Source organism: Triticum aestivum, chromosome 7B (assembly GCF_018294505.1).
Source record: "Triticum aestivum cultivar Chinese Spring chromosome 7B, IWGSC CS RefSeq v2.1, whole genome shotgun sequence".
NCBI classification, from domain to species: domain Eukaryota; kingdom Viridiplantae; phylum Streptophyta; class Magnoliopsida; order Poales; family Poaceae; genus Triticum; species Triticum aestivum.
In genome coordinates this window covers 266,565,533-266,584,408 of record NC_057813.1, presented here as the reverse complement: position 1 = coordinate 266,584,408, position 18,876 = coordinate 266,565,533, and the positions used below count along the sequence as shown (strand labels likewise).

The 18,876-nt window shown below is 51.0% G+C and overlaps 1 protein-coding gene across 1 annotated transcript in view; it reads left to right on the top strand.

Annotated features, from left to right (window-relative positions):
- The first annotated feature begins 4,070 nt into the window (after positions 1–4,070).
- LOC123157885 (uncharacterized) overlaps positions 4,071–18,876 on the top strand; it is a 58,563-nt gene continuing 43,757 nt past the window's right edge. Inside the window, exons 1-2 of the mRNA XM_044576068.1 lie at positions 4,071–4,127; positions 5,580–5,818. Of these exons, the coding sequence (XP_044432003.1) occupies positions 4,071–4,127; positions 5,580–5,818 (296 nt within the window). The remainder of the gene's footprint in view (positions 4,128–5,579; positions 5,819–18,876) is intronic.

The window sequence follows — 18,876 nt, the reverse complement described above, 5'->3', positions numbered from 1 at the left end:
GGATGAGGTAACCTGTGCTAATACCTCTGCTATCTTCAAGAATGCTTGGTGGCAGCATCGGAATTACCTGAAGAAAACGTACTTCACTGGCAAAGAAACTCATCAAATTCCCTTATGCTCTCCTGAGACACATTTACTGGATGATGACTGGGAACGCCTTGTTTTGTACTGGTCCCGAACCAAGAATGTGGTAAGGTCTATGAGCTCATTTTCTATTTTTAACTATTACACTCTCGCGTCTTACTGTACTCTGTTCATGTAGAACAAGTGCCTAAACCTGAAGAACAACTGTTCTAATTTAAGATTCCATTGCTATCATAGTTCACAAAAGCGCTAGGCGTTAATTGTGCATTTTGCCACCGCCTTGCGCTTTACTGACCAAAGCGCATGCTTATGCGCAGTTATGCACAGATTAAGTGTAGTTATGTGCAATGCATTTTGCCAACGCCTAGAGCCTAGGCGCTCTTAAGCGCTCGCTTAGGCGCGCCTTTTTTAACTATGATTGCTTTGCTCTTGTATCACTGTATTTACTCATAGAAACTTATTTTTAAATTGAAGGATCCAATCGAAACTCCAATGGCACAACACGTATGTTCACGCATGTTTCTTTAACAGGTTTTCTCTTATCAATAGCTCTGTTGATTTCAATTTCAATTGTGTATACAGTTAACTTTCATATCATGCACATTACTAGCATCACAGCAGAGCCAATAGTGTTGTTGTACATGTAGACCTGTGGTACCCATCTGAAATCTTGTTGTGCCATGTAGTTTCCCATGCTTTGTATTCTTTCACTGCTGCTTTGTCTTGAACTGATATGATTTGAACCGTGTCTCTATTTTGATTTGGCAGGACAATGCAGTGACCATATGACATAGATATATGTTTGTTTGATGCTTTTATTATGTACTAGTACTTGGCAATAGAATACTTGGTAGTTTAATCATGTCCACCTTACTAATGAACTGGTTCACTGAAATGAGTTTCATATACTAGGACATGCTAAACTTGTTATGTGTCTGCTTGTTTCTTCTTTTAGAATGCTGACAGAATATTGGGGAAGAGTGCCTTATTAAGCAATGGTAAAGGAAGTAATGCAGATAAGGTTCAGGATAGTGACACATCCTTGTTGGTCTCCAACAAAACTGATAAAACAGCTAAGGAAGACTACTTGAAGACAGCGAGACAACCCCAAAGTCCTGTCTTGGTTTAGTGTTCGAGTTACTGGCCACTACTACTTGCACAAGCTATTCAAATTCACTGTCTGAATCAGTTCGGTTTATTGAGTCTCAACTACAAGCTGAAAGACATCGGTCAGTTGTGCTACGACAAGAAGCGAAAGGACTACGGAAGTCCCTGGAGCATTCAAATGCATACTTTCTGGTGCAACAGCAAGCGTTGGAGGATTTTAGCGCCCAACAGGACAAAGCTAATAAGCTTGCTAAGCTTATTGCCAGCATGGTGGATACCCAGGATAACGTTTCTTGAGCTCTTTGAAGTTGTTTCAGTTATGCTCTTGTTTTGCTGCCGCGTTTATTTGCACTGGTGGCCAATTTTGACGGCCAGCATATGTAATATGCTACTTTGTTCCCTATATTTGCACTAGTGGCGAACTTTGATGCCCAGTGGATGTAATATGTGTAATAGAGGTAATAGGCTAGCGTTAATTGCTTGCTTATTTATTTCCTTATTGTCTTGTTTAGTTGTTTGCTTGTAGTCACTGCAGTTCTTTTTCTTTGTTTTTCTATTGGCCACAATAGCCTATTTTTGGTAACTAGGCCAAAATAATCATGGCAACACACGGACTGTTGTAACCATGGGCCTCCTGCAGGCTGTATGATCCATGGGCCCTCTTCCGACCGTAGGATCCATTGGCCTTCTATACAGGCCGTAGGATCCATTGGCCTTCTATACGGGCCTTAGGATTCATGGGCCTTCTATGGGTCGTAGGGTCCATGGGCCTTCTATGGTCCGTACGATCCATGGGCCTTCTACGGGCCGTATGATCCATGGGCCTCATACGGGCCGCAGGATCCATGGGCTTTCTACGGGGCGTATCATCATTTCACCAATCATGGGCCATACTATTCGTGGACCATAACGGGCCGTTAATAGGCCATATTTGATAACTCTATGAAAACAGCCCAACGGTTTTTTTTGACATGAAAACAGCCCAACATATTAACGGTCCACAAACGGCCGACTGTAACGACGGGCTGAATTTGGCCCACAAGCAGAAAATGAAAATAATGGGCCGTATGTAACCGAATGCTGCAAATGTGCCCAAGAATCAATGGGCCCTGAGAAGGCCGAAAGATAACTTGGGCTGGAAATGGCCCAATGGAATAATGGGCCGTTAATGGGTATAAAGTGATACACTGTTCATTACGGGCCAGTTTCACCATGGGCCATTAATGGCCAAGAGTTACAAAGGGCCTCATATGGGCCGAAAGAAGTCATGGGCCACACATGGGCCGGAAGTTAAAACGGTCTGGAATCATATTGGACGGCCCAAATGATGCTACTGGCCCTAATTCGGAGACGTCTTAACGGGCCCTGGGTTAGTGGGCTATAAATGGGCTATATGCAAACAAGCCGTTAACAGGCTTTCCGTGGGCCGGCCCGCCACCTTTTGACCAAGTAAAACGGGCCGACCTTTTCACATGAATGGGCCTCTGTTGGGCCGTGCCACGTGTCTTCGTATCATAGGCGCCTTCGGTCCAATGAGTGGATGACATCTATCCCAACGGTGAGCCGACACGTGTTTCCTCCAGCCAATGATGATTTTACACGTGGAAAATCCCCATTGGCCGGGGCTGTTAACGGGTTATCAGATCCAAAACTGGACCCGATAGCTTAACGGCGTTCCGTTACAGTGGATGCCATGTGTTGGTCACCCTTGACGAAAGCACTTCTGTGACGCGCGATTTATTGTCATGGAAGTGTACACTTCTGTGATGATAATTTTGGTAATGTCATGGAACACTTCTACGATAGCACAGGTATGACTATCTTAATTCTGTCATAAAATCGTCATGGATGTACATGCATGACAAAAAACGCAACCTACTGTGACAAACACGTATCATCACGGAAGTGTATTTTTTTTGTAGTGCAATCTACCCACTTCATATCACTCACAATTGGCTTCTTGTCAAGCAAAACTATCTCATAGAAGTCTTGTTGTTCTTTGGTGTGGAAATGATAATCCACAATAGTTCTTATCCTTGTAACATAGGGATAAGCTTTCCTCCATTGTCTCAGTCCATTATCTTTCCTCAATTTCATGTTCTCACCCACTCGATGTCCATCATCATGGTCTGGAATCTTGGGATTCAATTTTCTAAGCACTTGGGGCTCCTCATCTTCTTGAACTTCTGGCGGTAGGGCCTTTTTCTTCTATGCAGCAGGAATGTTCCTAGTGGATCTCTTTGGAGCTGTTGCTTTAGGTGCAACAACTGGAACTTTGGGCTTGGGCTTGGAGGGTGCACCAGTCTTAATGGCATCTGCCATTAACTTCTGAGTCTTGGCAGGGGGTGCAGCAGGTTCCTCCTCCTTCTCATCCTCATCTTCATCCCTCATCATGGATGGTCTGCCAATCACTCTCGCAATGGTCTTCTTGACTCTCTCTTTCCTCTTCTTTTTACCATCAGCAGCTTCTCGTTCCTGTCCTAGCTCAAGAGTGAACTCCATAGTCTCATATGTAGCAGTTGATTTTCTGGCCTTTGACATGGGAGCTCTCTTGGTAGGAGGTTTCTTCTAAAGACCCGGCTTGGTGGCAGCAGCTGCAGCATACTCTTTCTTCAGCACCTTGTTTGAGGTTACTATCGGTGTTCTGGATACGGGAGTACCCAGACTTGCCTGGCTGCGGCCCACAGCGTGGCTCCATCAACAGCCTGGTACGGCCCAACTTCAGCATCAACAATTCAAGACCCTCGCGAGGGCCAAGCCTCAGGCTGGCTCCCGAGTGACACCAAGACCTTCAAGGGTATCGGCCTCCTCAGGCTGGCTCCCGAGGAGCGGAGATTTCTATGCAAGGCTCACCTCGCGAGGTTCGGCTGACATGAGCCATGACGACCAAGGCCAGGCGGGCCAAGGTTACCAGTTTGCTCTTCGGTGCAAAGGAGGCAAGCAGCAGACGCGGAGTCCTGATGAATCAACCAAAGGTTTCCATTCTGATGCAACAATACCAAGACCGCTAGGACGGCAGGACGGAGGTCACCACCGAGCCCACCGCAGTGTCATGACCAGCGGCTTTTGCAGGCGAAGACCACTTTATTCAGTATAGGACGTACTCGTTGTCTCCCTTCAAACTTGGCCGTTGTGGGATCCCTCCCCGCCTACATTTGGGAAGAGGACCAAGGACACTATAAATAGGACCTAGCCACCACCATGGAGAGGGGTCGAATCCACAAGAGAGAGGGTCGAGGGAGTCCATTCCGCCCTCACCACCTCACCACCTCACTTGAGCTCAAGAACACGCCTCCTGAGGTTGTTCCCCAATGTACTAGTTCTTCCTTAGCCCCTTGAGGCAAATCCTACACAAAGCAGGAGTAAGGTTTTACACCATAAGGTGGCCCGAACCTAGGTAAACTGTTGTGTCTCTCTTTCCCTTCGAGTTCGTCGCGATAGGTTGTGAGGTTTAAAAGTTGGCAGGCTGGGTAGGTTGAGATCTCTGCATGCACCCTAGAGTTCGAACCTCTCAAGGGTTTGCGGAACCCGAAATATTACATTTGGTGCGCTAGGTAGGCGTCGGGTCTTCTCTTCCGTCGATCGATCCACCGCTACTCTGACACTTCCATGGCTGACGCGCGACGAGCTCATGCTAAGCGCCGGGCCACGGTCATAGCCCGCGTTGCTCAGATGGCACCGGCGGGTGACGGCTGTGCCTGTCGTCCCCCATCACCAGCGACAAACGCCGCCATGGGCCTTGCTGGCCACGAGCAGCAAGCTTCATCGCTGCACCCCTCCGTGCGCCGCGACGAGTGCACCGCCACTCCATCACCGACTCCGGCCGCTTCATCCTCCCACGCGTGCCTGGCCCGGCAAACGCGCAGGCCGCATGACTCATGGCGTGGGAGCTCCTACGCTACCGCCCAGTCGACGACTTCTACAAGGAGTGGCTCGAGCGCATCGCCGAGCTCGTCAGCGCCGCCAGAGACTCCGCTGTGCCGGTCCGCTCATTGCCTCAGCCGCCGCCTGCTGCGGGCGACATGGCTCATGGGACGCCTCCTCCACCGGCGATGCAGGGCGCCATAGTTGAGCCGAGGTGGGCAGCACCGCGGCGTGACCTGCAGCATTAGGCGCCCACACGTGAAGAAACAAGCTGTCAAGTGGTGCAGCGGTCCCAAGAAGATGCACGTGCGCTTCCAGCACCTCCACGTCAAGACCGTGCGCCGCTTATGGTGGTGGCGCGCGAGCACCAAGACGAGGTTCCACCACCCCGACGGGCTCCCGTGACCATAGCACGGTGCCGCGCGTTCACCCCGGAGCTACGCAATGTCTTCTAGCCGGGGAAGTTCAAGCCTGACCTGCCCCCATGCTACAACGGCACCGTTGACCCGGACGAGTTCCTGTAGCTCTACGAACTGAGCATCGAGGCGTCCAGCAAAGATGAGAAGATCATGGTGAACTGGTTCCCCATGTCCCTCAAGGACGACGCACGCTCCTGGCTCCTGAACGTCCCTGTGGGATCGGTCTCCTCCTGGGATGAGATGCGTGAGCGCTTCATCGCAAACTTCCAGGGCATGCGTGACCGCCGGCCGGCCGCGGGTGACCTTCGACGCATCATGCAACAACCAGGAGAGACACTGCAGAAGTACATACAACGCTTCAACAACGTCCACCTCAAGATCCCCAAGGTGTCAGACGAGGCCATCATCTCAGCATTCACTGATGGCGTCCGCGACGTCAAGATGAAGGAGGAGCTCACCATACATGAAGACCTTTGCACAACACTGGAGATGTTCAACATGGCGAACAAGTGTGCGAGGGATGAGGAGGGATGCCTCTCCTTCCTCGAACTCCCCGATGCAGACCCAGAAGATAAGAAGGCCAAGGCCAAGGACGTGAAGCGCAAGGGAACAGCTGTGCTCGCAGCAGAACCAGAGATGAAGCATGGTTGCGATCACCCTGAGTCAAGGGAGCCGATCGTTCTGTGTATTTCCACAATGTGCACAACACAACACCAACGACTGTCGGGAGCTTAGGGCCCTCCGTGACGGGCGCCTCGATCGTCACCCCGAGCGCAACGATTGTGGCTACGGCTGTGGAGGTGGCCGAGACGAAGGACGCTAGGACGGCCGCGACCATCATCAGGAGTGGCGCGACCAGCCTCGGGAGGACCACTCGCAGGGCTAGCCTCGCGAGTGCGCCTGGAGGGATCAACCCCACGAGGATCAGCTTCAGGGCAATGCTGGTCTTCCTCAACTGCCTCCGTCGCTGAGAATGAATGAAGACCACCACCAAGACGAGGGGGTTGGGGGCTTCCAAGAGCCTCGTGCCATCACCTACATCTTGGGCGGCTCACAGGCCCCAGCCTCTCATCGCGCCTTCAAGTAGTTTGCACGTGAGATGAACGCAGCCCTCCCCAAGCTCGAGGCAACACACTAATACGTCTCTGTCGTATCTATAATTTTTGATTGTTCCGTGCCAATATTATTCAACTTTCATATACTTTTGGCAACTTTTTATATTATTTTTGGGACTAACATATTGATCCAGTGCCCAGTGCCAGTTCCTTTTTGTTGCATGTTTTATGTTTCGTAGAAACCCCATATCAAACAGAGTCCAAACGGGATAAAAATGGACGGAGAATTATTTTGGAATATTTGTGATTTTTGGGGGGAAGAATCAACGCGAGACGGTGTCCGAGGTGCCCACGAGGGTGGCCCACGCCACCACTTTAAGTGGGCGCGCCCCTGGCCCTCGTGGGCCCCTCGTAAGGCGGTTGATGCTCTACTTTTGCTGCAAGAAAGCTAATTTTTGGAAAAATATCTAAGCGAATGTTTCAATCCAATCGGAGTTACAAATCTCCAGATATAAAAGAAACAGTGCCATGGCAGAATCCGAGAACGCAGAAACAGGGAGAGACAAAGAGATAGATACAATCTCGGAGGGGCTCTCGGCCCTCCCACACCATGGGAGCCAAGGAAGAGAGGGGAAACCCTTCTCCCATCTAGGGAGAAGGTCAAGGAAGAAGAAGAAGAAGAAGGGGGGCTCTCTCCCCCTTGCTTCCGGTGGCGCCGGAACACCGCCGGGGGCCATCATCATCACCGCGATCTTCGTCAACACCGCCATCATCTTCACCAACATATCTATCACCTTCCCCCATCTATATTCAGCGGTCCAACCTCCCGCAACCCGCTGTACCCTCTACTTGAACATGGTGCTTTATGCTTCATATTACTATCCAATGATGTGTTGCCAGCCTACGATGTTTGAGTATATTTTCATTGTCCTATCGGTGATTGATGAATTGCTATGATTGGTTTGAGTTGCATGTTTTATTATTGGTGATGTCCTATGGTGCTCTCCGTGTTGCGCAAGCTTGAGGGATCCCCGCTGTAGGGTTTGCAATATGTTCCTGATTTGCTTACGGTGGGTGGAGTGAGTGACAGAAGCACAGACCCAAGTAGGTAGGTTGTTTGCGTATGGGATAAAGGGGACTTGATATTTTAATGCTATGGTTTGGTTTTACCTTAATGATCTTTAGTAGTTGCGGATGCTTGCTAGAGTTCCAATCATAAGTGCATATGATCCAAGAAGAGAAAGTATGTTAGCTTATGCCTCTCCCTCAAATAAAATTGCAATATGATTACCGGTCTAGTAACGTAGTCAATTGCTTAGGGACAATTTCACAACTCCTATCACCACTTTTCCACACTCGCTATATTTACTCTATTGCTTCTTTATCTAAACAACCCCTAGTTTATATTTACGTGCTCTTTATTATCTTGCAAACCTATCCAACAACACCTGCAAAGTACTTCTAGTTTCATACTTGTTCTAGGTAAGGCGAACACTAAGCGTGCATAGAGTCGTATCAGTGGCAGATAAGACTTGAGAGAATATTTGTTCTACCTTTAGCTCCTCGTTGGGTTCGACACTCTTACTTATCGAAAGAGGCTACAATTATCCCCTATACTTGTGGGTTATCAAGACCTTTTTCTGGCGCCGTTGCCGGGGAGTCACAGCGTGGGGTGAATATTCTCGTGTGTGCTTGTTTGCTTTATCACTAAGTAATTTTTATTTGCTGTTCTTAGTTGTTCTCTATCTTTAGTTATGGATATGGAACACGAAATACCAAAAAAATTAGGTGTACTTGCTACTCATGGAGATGGGGAACCTCCTAAAACCCTCGATGCTCGTTATGTGAAAGAAATTATGTACTACTTTGATAATCCTGAGAAAACCCCATTCAATTATGTTATGGGAGACACGTTGGATCAACGTGAATACTTTAGGGATTATCGCTTGACACAAAAAGGGAAACTATTATGGGATCAAATTTATATGTTGCATTGGTATGCTTGGGATCTATGCTTGAGACATGATTATACTTGTTGCTCTAGGATGAAGGCTCCAGACCTTCCATTTTCATGCAAATTTAATGATAATGAAACCTTAGCTTCTTATGCTAATGGTATATATGATTACTATGATGTGGAATGAATAGAAGAATTTGTTGCTTTTATGGGTGCTTACGAGATTGAATCTATGTTTAAAGAGTTTGAAGATTTTGATGATTCAGTTTACAGACCTGAAAATTTTGCTATACTTAGATATTGCTATGAAAATTATGAATACAATTTCGATATTGATGCATTTATTGAGAAAGTCTCCGCTGTCCAAGAAGAGACTAATATTTTGCAGGAGTCTATGGAAGAAGAAATTGATGAAACTGTGAGTTCATTGGATGAAAAAGATGATGAGGAGAGTGAAGAACAAAAGGAGAAAGAGCGGATTAGCTACCCGTGCCCACCTTCTAATGAGAGTAACTCTTCAACTCATACATTGTTTAATTCCCCTTCGTGCTTACCGAAGGAGGATTGCTATGATGACTGTTATGATCCCGTTGATTCTGTTGAAATATCCCTTTTTGATTATGCTTGCTATGTTTGTGGCCAAGATGCCAATATGAATTATGCTTATGGAGATGAACTTGCTATAGTTCTTTATGTTAAACATGAAATTGTTGCTATTGCACCCACGCATGATAGTCCTATTATCTTTTTGAATTCTCTCGACTACACTTTATCGGAGAAGTTTGTGCTTATTAAGGATTATATTGATGGGTTGCGTTTTACTACTACACTTGATGATTTTGATGAATATAATATGCATGTGCTTGTTGCTCCTACTTGCAATTATTATGAGAGAGGAACTATATCTCCACCTCTCTATGTTTCCAATATGATAGAATTGCAAGAAACTGCTTATACTATGCATTGGCCTTTACTTGGTGTGCATGAATTGTTCTTTTATGACATGCTGATGCATAGGAAGAGAGTTAGACTTCGTTTTTGCATGATATATGTTACTTTGTTCTCACTACTGAATCACAAATCATTGTTAATTAAAATTGGCTTTGATATACCTTGGGATCCGGGTGGATCCATTACTTGAGCACTATATGCCTAGCTTAATGGCTTTAAAGAAAGCGCTGCCAGGGAGACAACTCAGAAGTTTTAGAGAGTAATTTATTTCTGTTGAGTGCTTTTATAAAGTTAAAAAACAAAAAAAATAAAGAGGGGAACCCAAAAACTTTTCAAAAAGGAAAGGAAAGTGAGAGAGACAAGCATTGTTGAAGTGGGAGAGCTCCTTGAACTTTATTCATGCTCATGGAAACTTTGTGAATCTTGATTACAGAAACTTTTCATCAAAAATAATTATCCCCTTGTACAATTCCATTGTATTATAAAAATAATGTGCCAAGGTTTTCCTTTAGGATGTTTACAATGCTTGTTGGTTTGTACGGTGCATGACAGAAACTTTGGCTGTAGTGTGCGATTTTAATTTTTTTTACTGGAACGTCAATTGGTTCTGATTCTTTTTGCACTATCTTTCTATACAAATTGATTATTTTTCCTAATTTTGGTAGTATTTTTGGGGTACAATAAGTATGGTGAATGTTCATATTGCTACAGACTGTTCTGTTTTTGACAGATTCTGTTTTGATGCATAGTTTACTTGTTTTAATGGAACTATAAATTATATCAATGGATTAAGCCATGAAAAAGCTACATTACAGTAGACATAATGCAAAAACAAAATATGAATTGGTTTGCTATAGTACTTAGAGTAGTGATTTGCTTTATTATACTAACGGATCTTACTGATTTTTCTGTTAAAGTTTTGTGTGGATGAGGTGTTTGATCGATGAGGTCTCGATATGAGGAAAAGGAAGAGAGGCAAGAGCTCAAGGTTGGGGATTCCCAAGGCACCCCAAGTAAATATTCAAGGAGACTCAAGCGACTAATCTTGGGGATGCCCCGGAAGGTATCCCCTCTTTCTTCAACAAGTATCGGTATGTTTTCAGATTCGTTTCGTTCATGCGATATGTGCAAGTCTTGGAGCATCTTTTGCATTTAGTTCTCACTTTTCTTTTATGCACCATGCTGGTATGAGATAGTCCTTGGTTGATTTATAGAATGATCATTGCACTTCACTTAAATCTTTTGAGTATGGCTTTATAGAATGCTTCTTGTGCTTCACTTATATCTTTTGAAGTTTGGATTGCCTGTTTCTCTTCACATAGAAAACCGCCATTTGTAGAATGCTCTTTTGCCTCACTTAAATTTGTTATAGTGTGCGAATATCTTTTGTAGAAAGAATTAAACTCCCTTGCTTCACTTATATCTATTTAGAGAGATGATAGGAATTGGTCATTCACATGGTTAGTCATAAAATCCTACATAAACTTGTAGATCGCTGAATATGGTATGTTTGATTCCTTGCAATAGTTTTGCGATATAAAGGTGGTGATATTAGAGTCATGCTAGTGGGTGATTGTGGATTAGTAGAAATACTTGTGTTGAGGTTTGTGATTCCCGAAGCACGCATGCATGTATGGTGAACCGCTTTGTGATGAAGTTGGAGCACAATTTTATTTATTGATTGTCTTCCTTATGAGTGGCGGTCGGGGACGAGCAATGGTCTTTTCCTACCAATCTATCCCCCTAGGAGCATGCGCGTAGTACTTTGTTTTCAATGGCTTGTAGATTTTTGCAATAAGTATATGAGTTCTTTATGACTAATGTTGAGTCCATGGATTATACGCACTCTCACCCTTTCACCATTTCTAGCCTCTCTTGTGCCGTGCAACTTTCGCCGGTACCATACACCCACCATATACCTTCCTAAAAATAGCCACCATACCTACCTATCATGGCATTTCCATAGCCATTCCGAGATATATTGCCATGCAAGTTCCATCATCATCATATACATGACTTGAGCATTCATTGTCATATTGCTTTGCATGATCGTAAGATAGCTAGCATGACGTTTTCATGGCTTGTCCATTTTTTGATGTCATTGCTGTCGGGTATCGGGTTCCGGCAAAACCCTTAAGGTTCGAACTCTGGGGTGCACGCGGAGATCTTCCCCCTACCGATCCACGTCCCAACGCCTCGCTGAGAATCTAAGCTAAATGATGAACAACACAAGGGACACAAGATTTACACTAGTTCGGGCCACCATTGTGGTGTAATACCCTACTCCAGTGTGTGGTGTGGTGGATTGCCTCAAGGGCTGATGGCGAACAGTACAAGGGAAGAACAGCCTCGCAAGAGGTGTTCTTGTGGTGGTGGTTTGCTTGGGAAGGATTCCTCCCGCCTACTGTGGTGGCTATCTCCATATATAAAGGCCCTGGTCCTCTTCCCAAATATTGAGCGGGAAGGGCGCCAACAATGGCCATTTTGAAGGGGAACATCAAGTACAAGTTATCCTGACTAAAGTTGGTCTTCGGCTGCCAAAGGCACTGGCGATGACGCTGTTTTGGGCTCCACGGTGACCTCCGTCCTGCCGCTCTGCCGGTGTTGGTCTCGTTGCACCGAAATGGTAACCTTTGCTTGATGCCTTGGTACTCCACGCCTGTCCTTGCCCCCTTTGCACCAAAGAGGAAACAAGGACACTGCACAGGCCGGCGCCCGCCTGGCGCCCGCCTGGCCTCGATCGTCATGGATTGCATCACAAGTACCTCGTGAGGTACCCTTGCCTTGATCTCTCCGCCTCCTCGCGAGCCAGCCTGATGAGGTCGTGCCTGAGGAAGCCTTGCGTCATCTGCCCCGCGAGGCTTGGCCCCTCGCGAGGGTCTTGAGCTTGAGTTGATGAAGATGGGCCGTACTGGGCCACCACTTGAGCCACACCGCAGGCCGCAGGCAGGACGTTTTGGGGACCCCCATTCCCAGAACACTGACAGTAGCCCCCGGGCTCAAGGCGCGCTCGGACTTGGCTGAGCAGAGAAGCGAAGGGGCAAGTGCGGGGCGCCGCAGGCCCCAACAGCCTGCGCCCTTGGTCGCCACGTGGCGGTTGATTGGACGTGGGCGTCTCCGCTTCACCATATTGCCTCGGCAACTGCCCGATTTGACGAGTCCCTGCATGCAGAAATGAGTCATGATTACCTGCGATCGTGGAGGCCGATGGTTGGCCTCCTCGGGACTATAAGTATGGACTGGCGTGAGCCCCCGCAATCCATCTCCTCCTATTTCACTCCTTATTCCTTGCTCCTCCTCCATCTTGACGCCAATGGCACCCATCCGACGGTTCTCATCCGAGGAGAAAGGAAAGGTCCCCCGAGAGGGGCCCGATCCGCTCCCGTCGAAGAAACGGCTGCTCCCTGGGTTTTCGCTGCCTTTGTACACCCGAGCTGAGGGCCCTAGGGAAGAAGACGCCGAGCGGCGCCGCCCGCGCCGCCGGCGACGCCGATGAATCACGGCGGTGCACGTCGTCGCCCCTAGAGTCCATGCCGCGGACTCTTCTCGCGAGCTCGGGCTTCATGCCGCCATGCCTCCAAGCTCATGGGTTCGCCTTCTGCCTTCCTTCGCCTTCGAAATGCCACTGAGGGGGCCTCTTGAGCTCTGGCTGTAGCATGCCGACTGCGGTACCCTCGCGACCGGAGTGGAGGTTGAGGTTGTCACTCTGGGCAAGGTCTACATGTCCTGAGGCTAGGGCAAGATCGTCTGGGTCTGCCGAACAGGGGGTGCCTTCGTGATTCCTTTCGAATACGATGGCGCCTCCTTGATGCTCTTCAAGGTCTTCGATACGGAAGGATGCCGGCTGGAGTGCTGCCCCGGGGAAGGCGGTCGAGGCATCGATGTGGCGAGGGCTAGGCCCGCCGCCCACTTCCTCAGCAGCTCCTCTGGTAGCAGCGAAGATGCCGGAGGGTCCAGCGACTCTCCCGAGCTTCTCGTGACTCCGGAGACGAGCGACGACAGCTACGAGGCCCTGAGCTCACGTCGCACCCGGAGTAGAGTTGCTGCATCAGGCCGCCGGCGCGGCTGACGTGGATGGTGTTGGCGCCGGCCCCTCGTGGCCCACTATTGATGATGGCGTCAGCCGTGGAAGCGTGTGTAGCTAGGGCTCCTTAGGATTAGCACCTTTTGTTCCCTGTGAGGAATCAAGGAAATACCCCGTGGGGGCATGTAAAGCGTCTGCAATGTCTATTGTTGATATCATCCTTATCACGAAGTGGCACAAGATGCTCGTCCTGTCTCGGCTCGGTTCCCCCTTTCTAACCTCACGAGGGCTTGGTGCTCTACGCTGACAGGTCTCGGTCCCCAGGCAGGCTTCAGCCGTCGCTGGTATGCCAGGTCGCGATGCCGTGGTCAAGGCCAGGAGGTGAGCGGCCCGAGGTCCAGTAAGAGGCCCCAAGGTGCGATGCTCAGGAGGTCCCCTTTAGCGCTCAAGCAGTCGCCACTGGGCAAGGAAGGAAGGCAATGTCGCCGTCACAGAGCAGCATTAAGTGAGGGTTTGGTGTCGCGTCGATTAGCTGTTCCAGGAGCGTGACTTATCTCAAGAGCTCGGAGCCGTTCCTTAGCGAGGTGCCGGACCTGCCTGTCGGCAGCTGGGATGTCGCTGGGTCAGGCCCTTGTGAGCTTCTCGTCTCTTCTCCGCACTCTCCTTCATGCTCTACATCCTCAGGTCCCGGCCCTCGAGCGAGCTCAGCCACCGCTGGTATGCCAGGTCGTGATGCCGTGGACAAGGCCAGGGGGTGAGGGCTGGAGAGCCAGTAAGAGCCCCTGAGCCGCGATGCTCAGGCGCCCCCCCTTTTAATGTGCAAGCGGTTCGCATGGGTGAGAGAGAGAGAGAGCTCGCGAAGCCCTCCCCCCATGTTATTCCTTAGGTGGGCCCTATAATCCAATCACGAGAGAAGCAAGGGTTGCCATTACAATTGCCGGCCAGCCATTGGTTGCTCCGAGGGAGTGATGAGGGCACTGAGGGCTAGTTAGGTAGCGCTTTGTGGGGCTGCCGCGGCCAGAGCTCGACCACTCAGATTTGTCGACGTTGCAGGGACGGACCCATGCACAAGCGCCGTGCCAAAGCGAGCGGCTCCAAAGGTAGGTGTCAATCAAGCAGGCGATTATCATAGGCAGGTTAATCGCAAAGAGAAAATCAGCTTAGATAGATGTAGGAAAGATACACGCCACTGGGTTAGGCCCGAGCGGCTTGGGGATGATGCAGCCCGAGGGGCGCCCCCAACAAGGTAAACTGAAGACATAAGCAAAACGGATTCATGCCGCAGGGATAGACCCATGCGACCTGCGAATGATGCAGCCCTGAGGGCGCTCCCAGCTGGAATGAAACTTGAAATATGTCACCTGGTATCGTTGCAGAGCGAGTGTTGGAGTAGCTAACGATGCACAGTGAAGAAGCCGGTCCTCACGAGCCTTCAGAGCCCTGAGCCTCGGGCGGCTCTGGAGGTCCGCGCGGCTCCTCAAGGTCCATCTCCATCTCCTCCAGGAACGCGCGATGCCTGGCCACCTGAGCTTCCGGAATGCTCCTCATCAGGCGCTGGTGAGCAGCAGCCGTGTTTGGCAGGCTGAAAGGCATGCGAACATAGCTGTGAGGTGGACTCTCACAGCATCCCACGCGCGAAGGCCAGAATTGATCCTGAGACGCGACTCGGTTGAGCCCTGGGTAGTCGATGGAGACTCGCAGCCCGCCATCCTCGCTTGGATGGGGAGCTACACCGGGTAGGCGGCGACTGCCGTGCACGACTCTCGATTCCTGCAGCTCCTGAGTGACCTTGGTGATGAACTCCTGAGGGTTGGGCCCTCCTTGGCTCATGCCTTCCTGAGGGAAACGTTCTGCGAAGCACGCCTCCAAGTGGTGCCCGAGCGCCTCCCTCGTGATCTTGGCAAAGTCAATGGCCCTCCAGGAGAGAGCCCCCGAGCCTTGCCCGAGGAGGGTGCCAGGCACGCCTTCCTATGCGACGGAGGGAGGCGCCCCTTGGACGGGAGCAGATCCTAGCGCGGTGCCACCGGAGGTGCCTGTCTCTTGAGGCCTTGAGCTGGGTGATGTCTTCTTCTTCTTGGGAGCTGCCTCGGGAAGGTTCCTACTCTTGTTGTCTGGGTCCTCAATTGATGCGACTTGGAAGGCACGCTCGAGCGAGCACACCGCATCCTTCTCTTCGCAAGGGACTGTGATGACTCCGCCGCTTCCCACCATCTTGAGGACATTGTAACCATGGTGAGTCACTGCCATGAACTTGGCCAGGGCTGGATACCCGAGGATGGCATTGTATGGCAGGCGAATGTGGGCAACGTCAAAGTCTATGAGGTCGGTACGGTAGTTCTTGCGCTGTCCAAAGGTGACAGGGAGGCAGACCTGCCCTATCGGGGTGGTGGAGCCGCCAGTGACTCCTGAGAAGGGCTTGGTTGGCTGGAGCTGATCATATGGCACTTGGAGATTGTTGAACGTCTCAACGGACAGAATGTTGAGTCCTGTGCCACCATCGATGAGGGTCCGGGTGACTTGCATGTTGCTGATGACTGGGGAACAAAGCATTGGGAGGACCCCGGCTGTTGCCGCACATTTGAGCTGATCCGCTGAGCTGAACGTGATGGCGCACGTTGACCACCTGAGAGGGCGCGTGGCCTCGAGCTTGGGGAGGACTGCATTCACCTCGTGAGCAAACTGCTTGAAGATGCGCTGAGAGGCTGGGGTCTGAGCTCTGCCCAAGATGCAAGCGATAGCATGTGGCTCCTGGAAGCCCCCAGCCCCCTCATCCTGATGATGGTCGTCATTCCTTCTTGGAGGTGGTGGCAGAGGAGGAAGGCCTGCGTTGCCTTGCAGTCGATCCTCATGTGGCTGATCCCTCCAAGCCCCCTCGCGAGGCTGGTCCTGCCAGCGGTCCTCGCGAGGTCGGTCACACCACCCTTGGCAAGCGTCACGGTCGTCCCATCGTCCTCCACCTCTTCCACCTCCTCGGCCATAGCCCCGATCATTGCACTCGGGGCATCGACCGACACGTCCTTCTCACACGGCCCTGAGCCCTTGGCATTCGTTGGTGTTGTGGGTGTGGAGGTCGTGGTGCACGCAGTACCGGCTGCCCTTGGATGACTGCGGCTGGTCCCTGCCGCGCTTCGTGTCTAGCTCTGCTGCGAGCAAAGCTGCTCCTTTGCGCTTCACGTCCTTGGTCTTGGCTTTCTTCTCTTCTGGGTCAGCAGCTGGGAGCTCGAGGAGGGAGAGGCGTCCTTCTTCAGTCCTTGCGCACTTGGTCGCCAGGTTGAACAGCTCCAGAGATGTGCACATATCCTCGTGGATCGCCAGTTCCTCCTCCATCTTGACGTCACGGATGCCATCAGAGAACCCTGAGATGATAGCCTCCTCGGTTACCTTGGGAATCTTGAGGCGAGCGCTGTTGAAGCGCTAGATGTACTTCTGCAGGGTCTCTCCAGGTTGCTGCTTGATGTGGCGCAAGTCGCCCATGACTGGAGGATGGTCGCGAGTGCCTTGGAAGTTGGCGATGAAGCGGGTGCGCATCTCATTCCAAGAGGAGATCGTGCCGGGAGGCAGGTTTAGGAGCTAGGTGCGGGCATCGTCTTTGAGCGCCATGGGAAACCAGTTCGCCATGACCTTCTCGTCTCCATTGGCCGCTTCGATTACCAGCTCGTAGAGCTGCAAGAACTCCGCGGGGTTGACTGTGCCGTTGTAGCGAGGAGGCAGATCCGGCTTGAACTTGCCTGGCCAGGCGACACTGCGCAGCTCGGTGGTGAAGGCGCGGCAGCCTGTGGTGGCAACCGGAGCCCTTTGCAGATGCGGGGCTTGCTCTTGGGGATTCCCCCGCGCCACCGCCAGGGGCAGCGCGGGGTCTTGATGTGGTGGCGCAGGGATGCGTTCATGGCGTGCTGGTGCAGGGAGCACGCGAGCACCTTGTTGGGGACGCGGGATTTCTTGGCAGCTCCTTTCTTGTCACGCGGGTGCTGGACATGGTGGGTCTCATCCAGGGGCCACGCGCCTTGGAGACAGGGCGCCTTCTTGAGGAGGTGGCAAAGGCACCTCCTGAGCTGCATCACCCGCGCAGGACGGAGGGCGAGGCGGCGAGAGGGACGGCGCTGGGGAGCCCACTGCGGCACTGACGAGCTCGGTGATGCGAGCAAGCCACTCCTGGTAGAGGTCGTCGACGGGATGGTAGTGCAGGAGCTCACGTGCCAGGAGCAACCCGGCATGCGCGTCCGTGGGAGCGTGACGGGCGTGCTACGACGAACCAGCTGGAGTTAGCGACGGGGTGGCGGTGCGGCCTTCCCGCCGCACCGAGGGATGCAACAACGACGCATGTTGCTCGTTCCCCGCTGGACCGGTGGCGGCATGGGCGGTAGGCGATGGGGAACGACGGGAGGCCCACCGATGGGAGCCATCTAGGCGACGTGGGCGGCGAGAGCAGCCCGACGCTTGGCGCGAGCTTGGCGAGCGTCAGCCATGGATGCGACAAATGATTGAACGCGGAACAGCGGAAGAAAGATTCCGGCGCACCCCTACCTGGCGCACCAAATGTCAGATATCGGGTTCCGGCAAAACCCTTAAGGTTCAAACTCTGGGGTGCGCGCGGAGATCTTCCCCCTGCCGATCCACGTCCCAACGCCTCGCCGAGAATCTAAGCTAAACGATGAACAACACAAGGGACACAAGATTTATACTAGTTCGGGCCATCGTTGTGGTGTAATACCCTACTCCAGTGTGTGGTGCGGTGGAATGCCCCAGGGGCTGATGGTGAATAGTACAAGGGAAGAACAGCCTCGCGAGAGGTGTTTTTTTGGTGGTGGTTTGCTTGGGAAGGATTCCTCCCTCCTACTGTGGTGGCTATCTCTATATATAGAGGCCCTGGTCCTCTTCCCAAATTTTGAGCGAGAAGCACTACAAAAAAAAGACACATCCGTGACATTTTGGGCCGAACAAAATTTTTTCTGTCATACATATGACACTTCTATGACGATAATTGTGACAAAACCCGGTATCATCATAGATGTGGTGGGCTCCTACTTCTATGACAAAAAATCATGACAGAAAATTGGTTTTTCGTCCTGGGCGGGCCGGAGACGCAGCTGCATGACATTCTTTGGGCCGTCCATGACGAAAAAACCATGGTAGAAGCGAGGGGGAGGAAAATTTCGGGGAGTTCCCGGTTACGGTGGGAAGTCGGGGGCCGAGCGATGCGCATTTCTCTCGTACACGTACGCGCGTGTCTGCGAGGCGTTGGCTCTAACTGAACCCGAGCGAGGCATTGGGCTCTAACTCAACCCGAGCGATTGCACTGCAGGCTACGCGTTACTGAACCCGAGCAATCGATCGATCGCTGTTAACTGAACCCGATCAAGCGATTCCTTCGCTACTGCTGCTAACTGAAGCCGATCGATGCTGCCTCTGGGATGA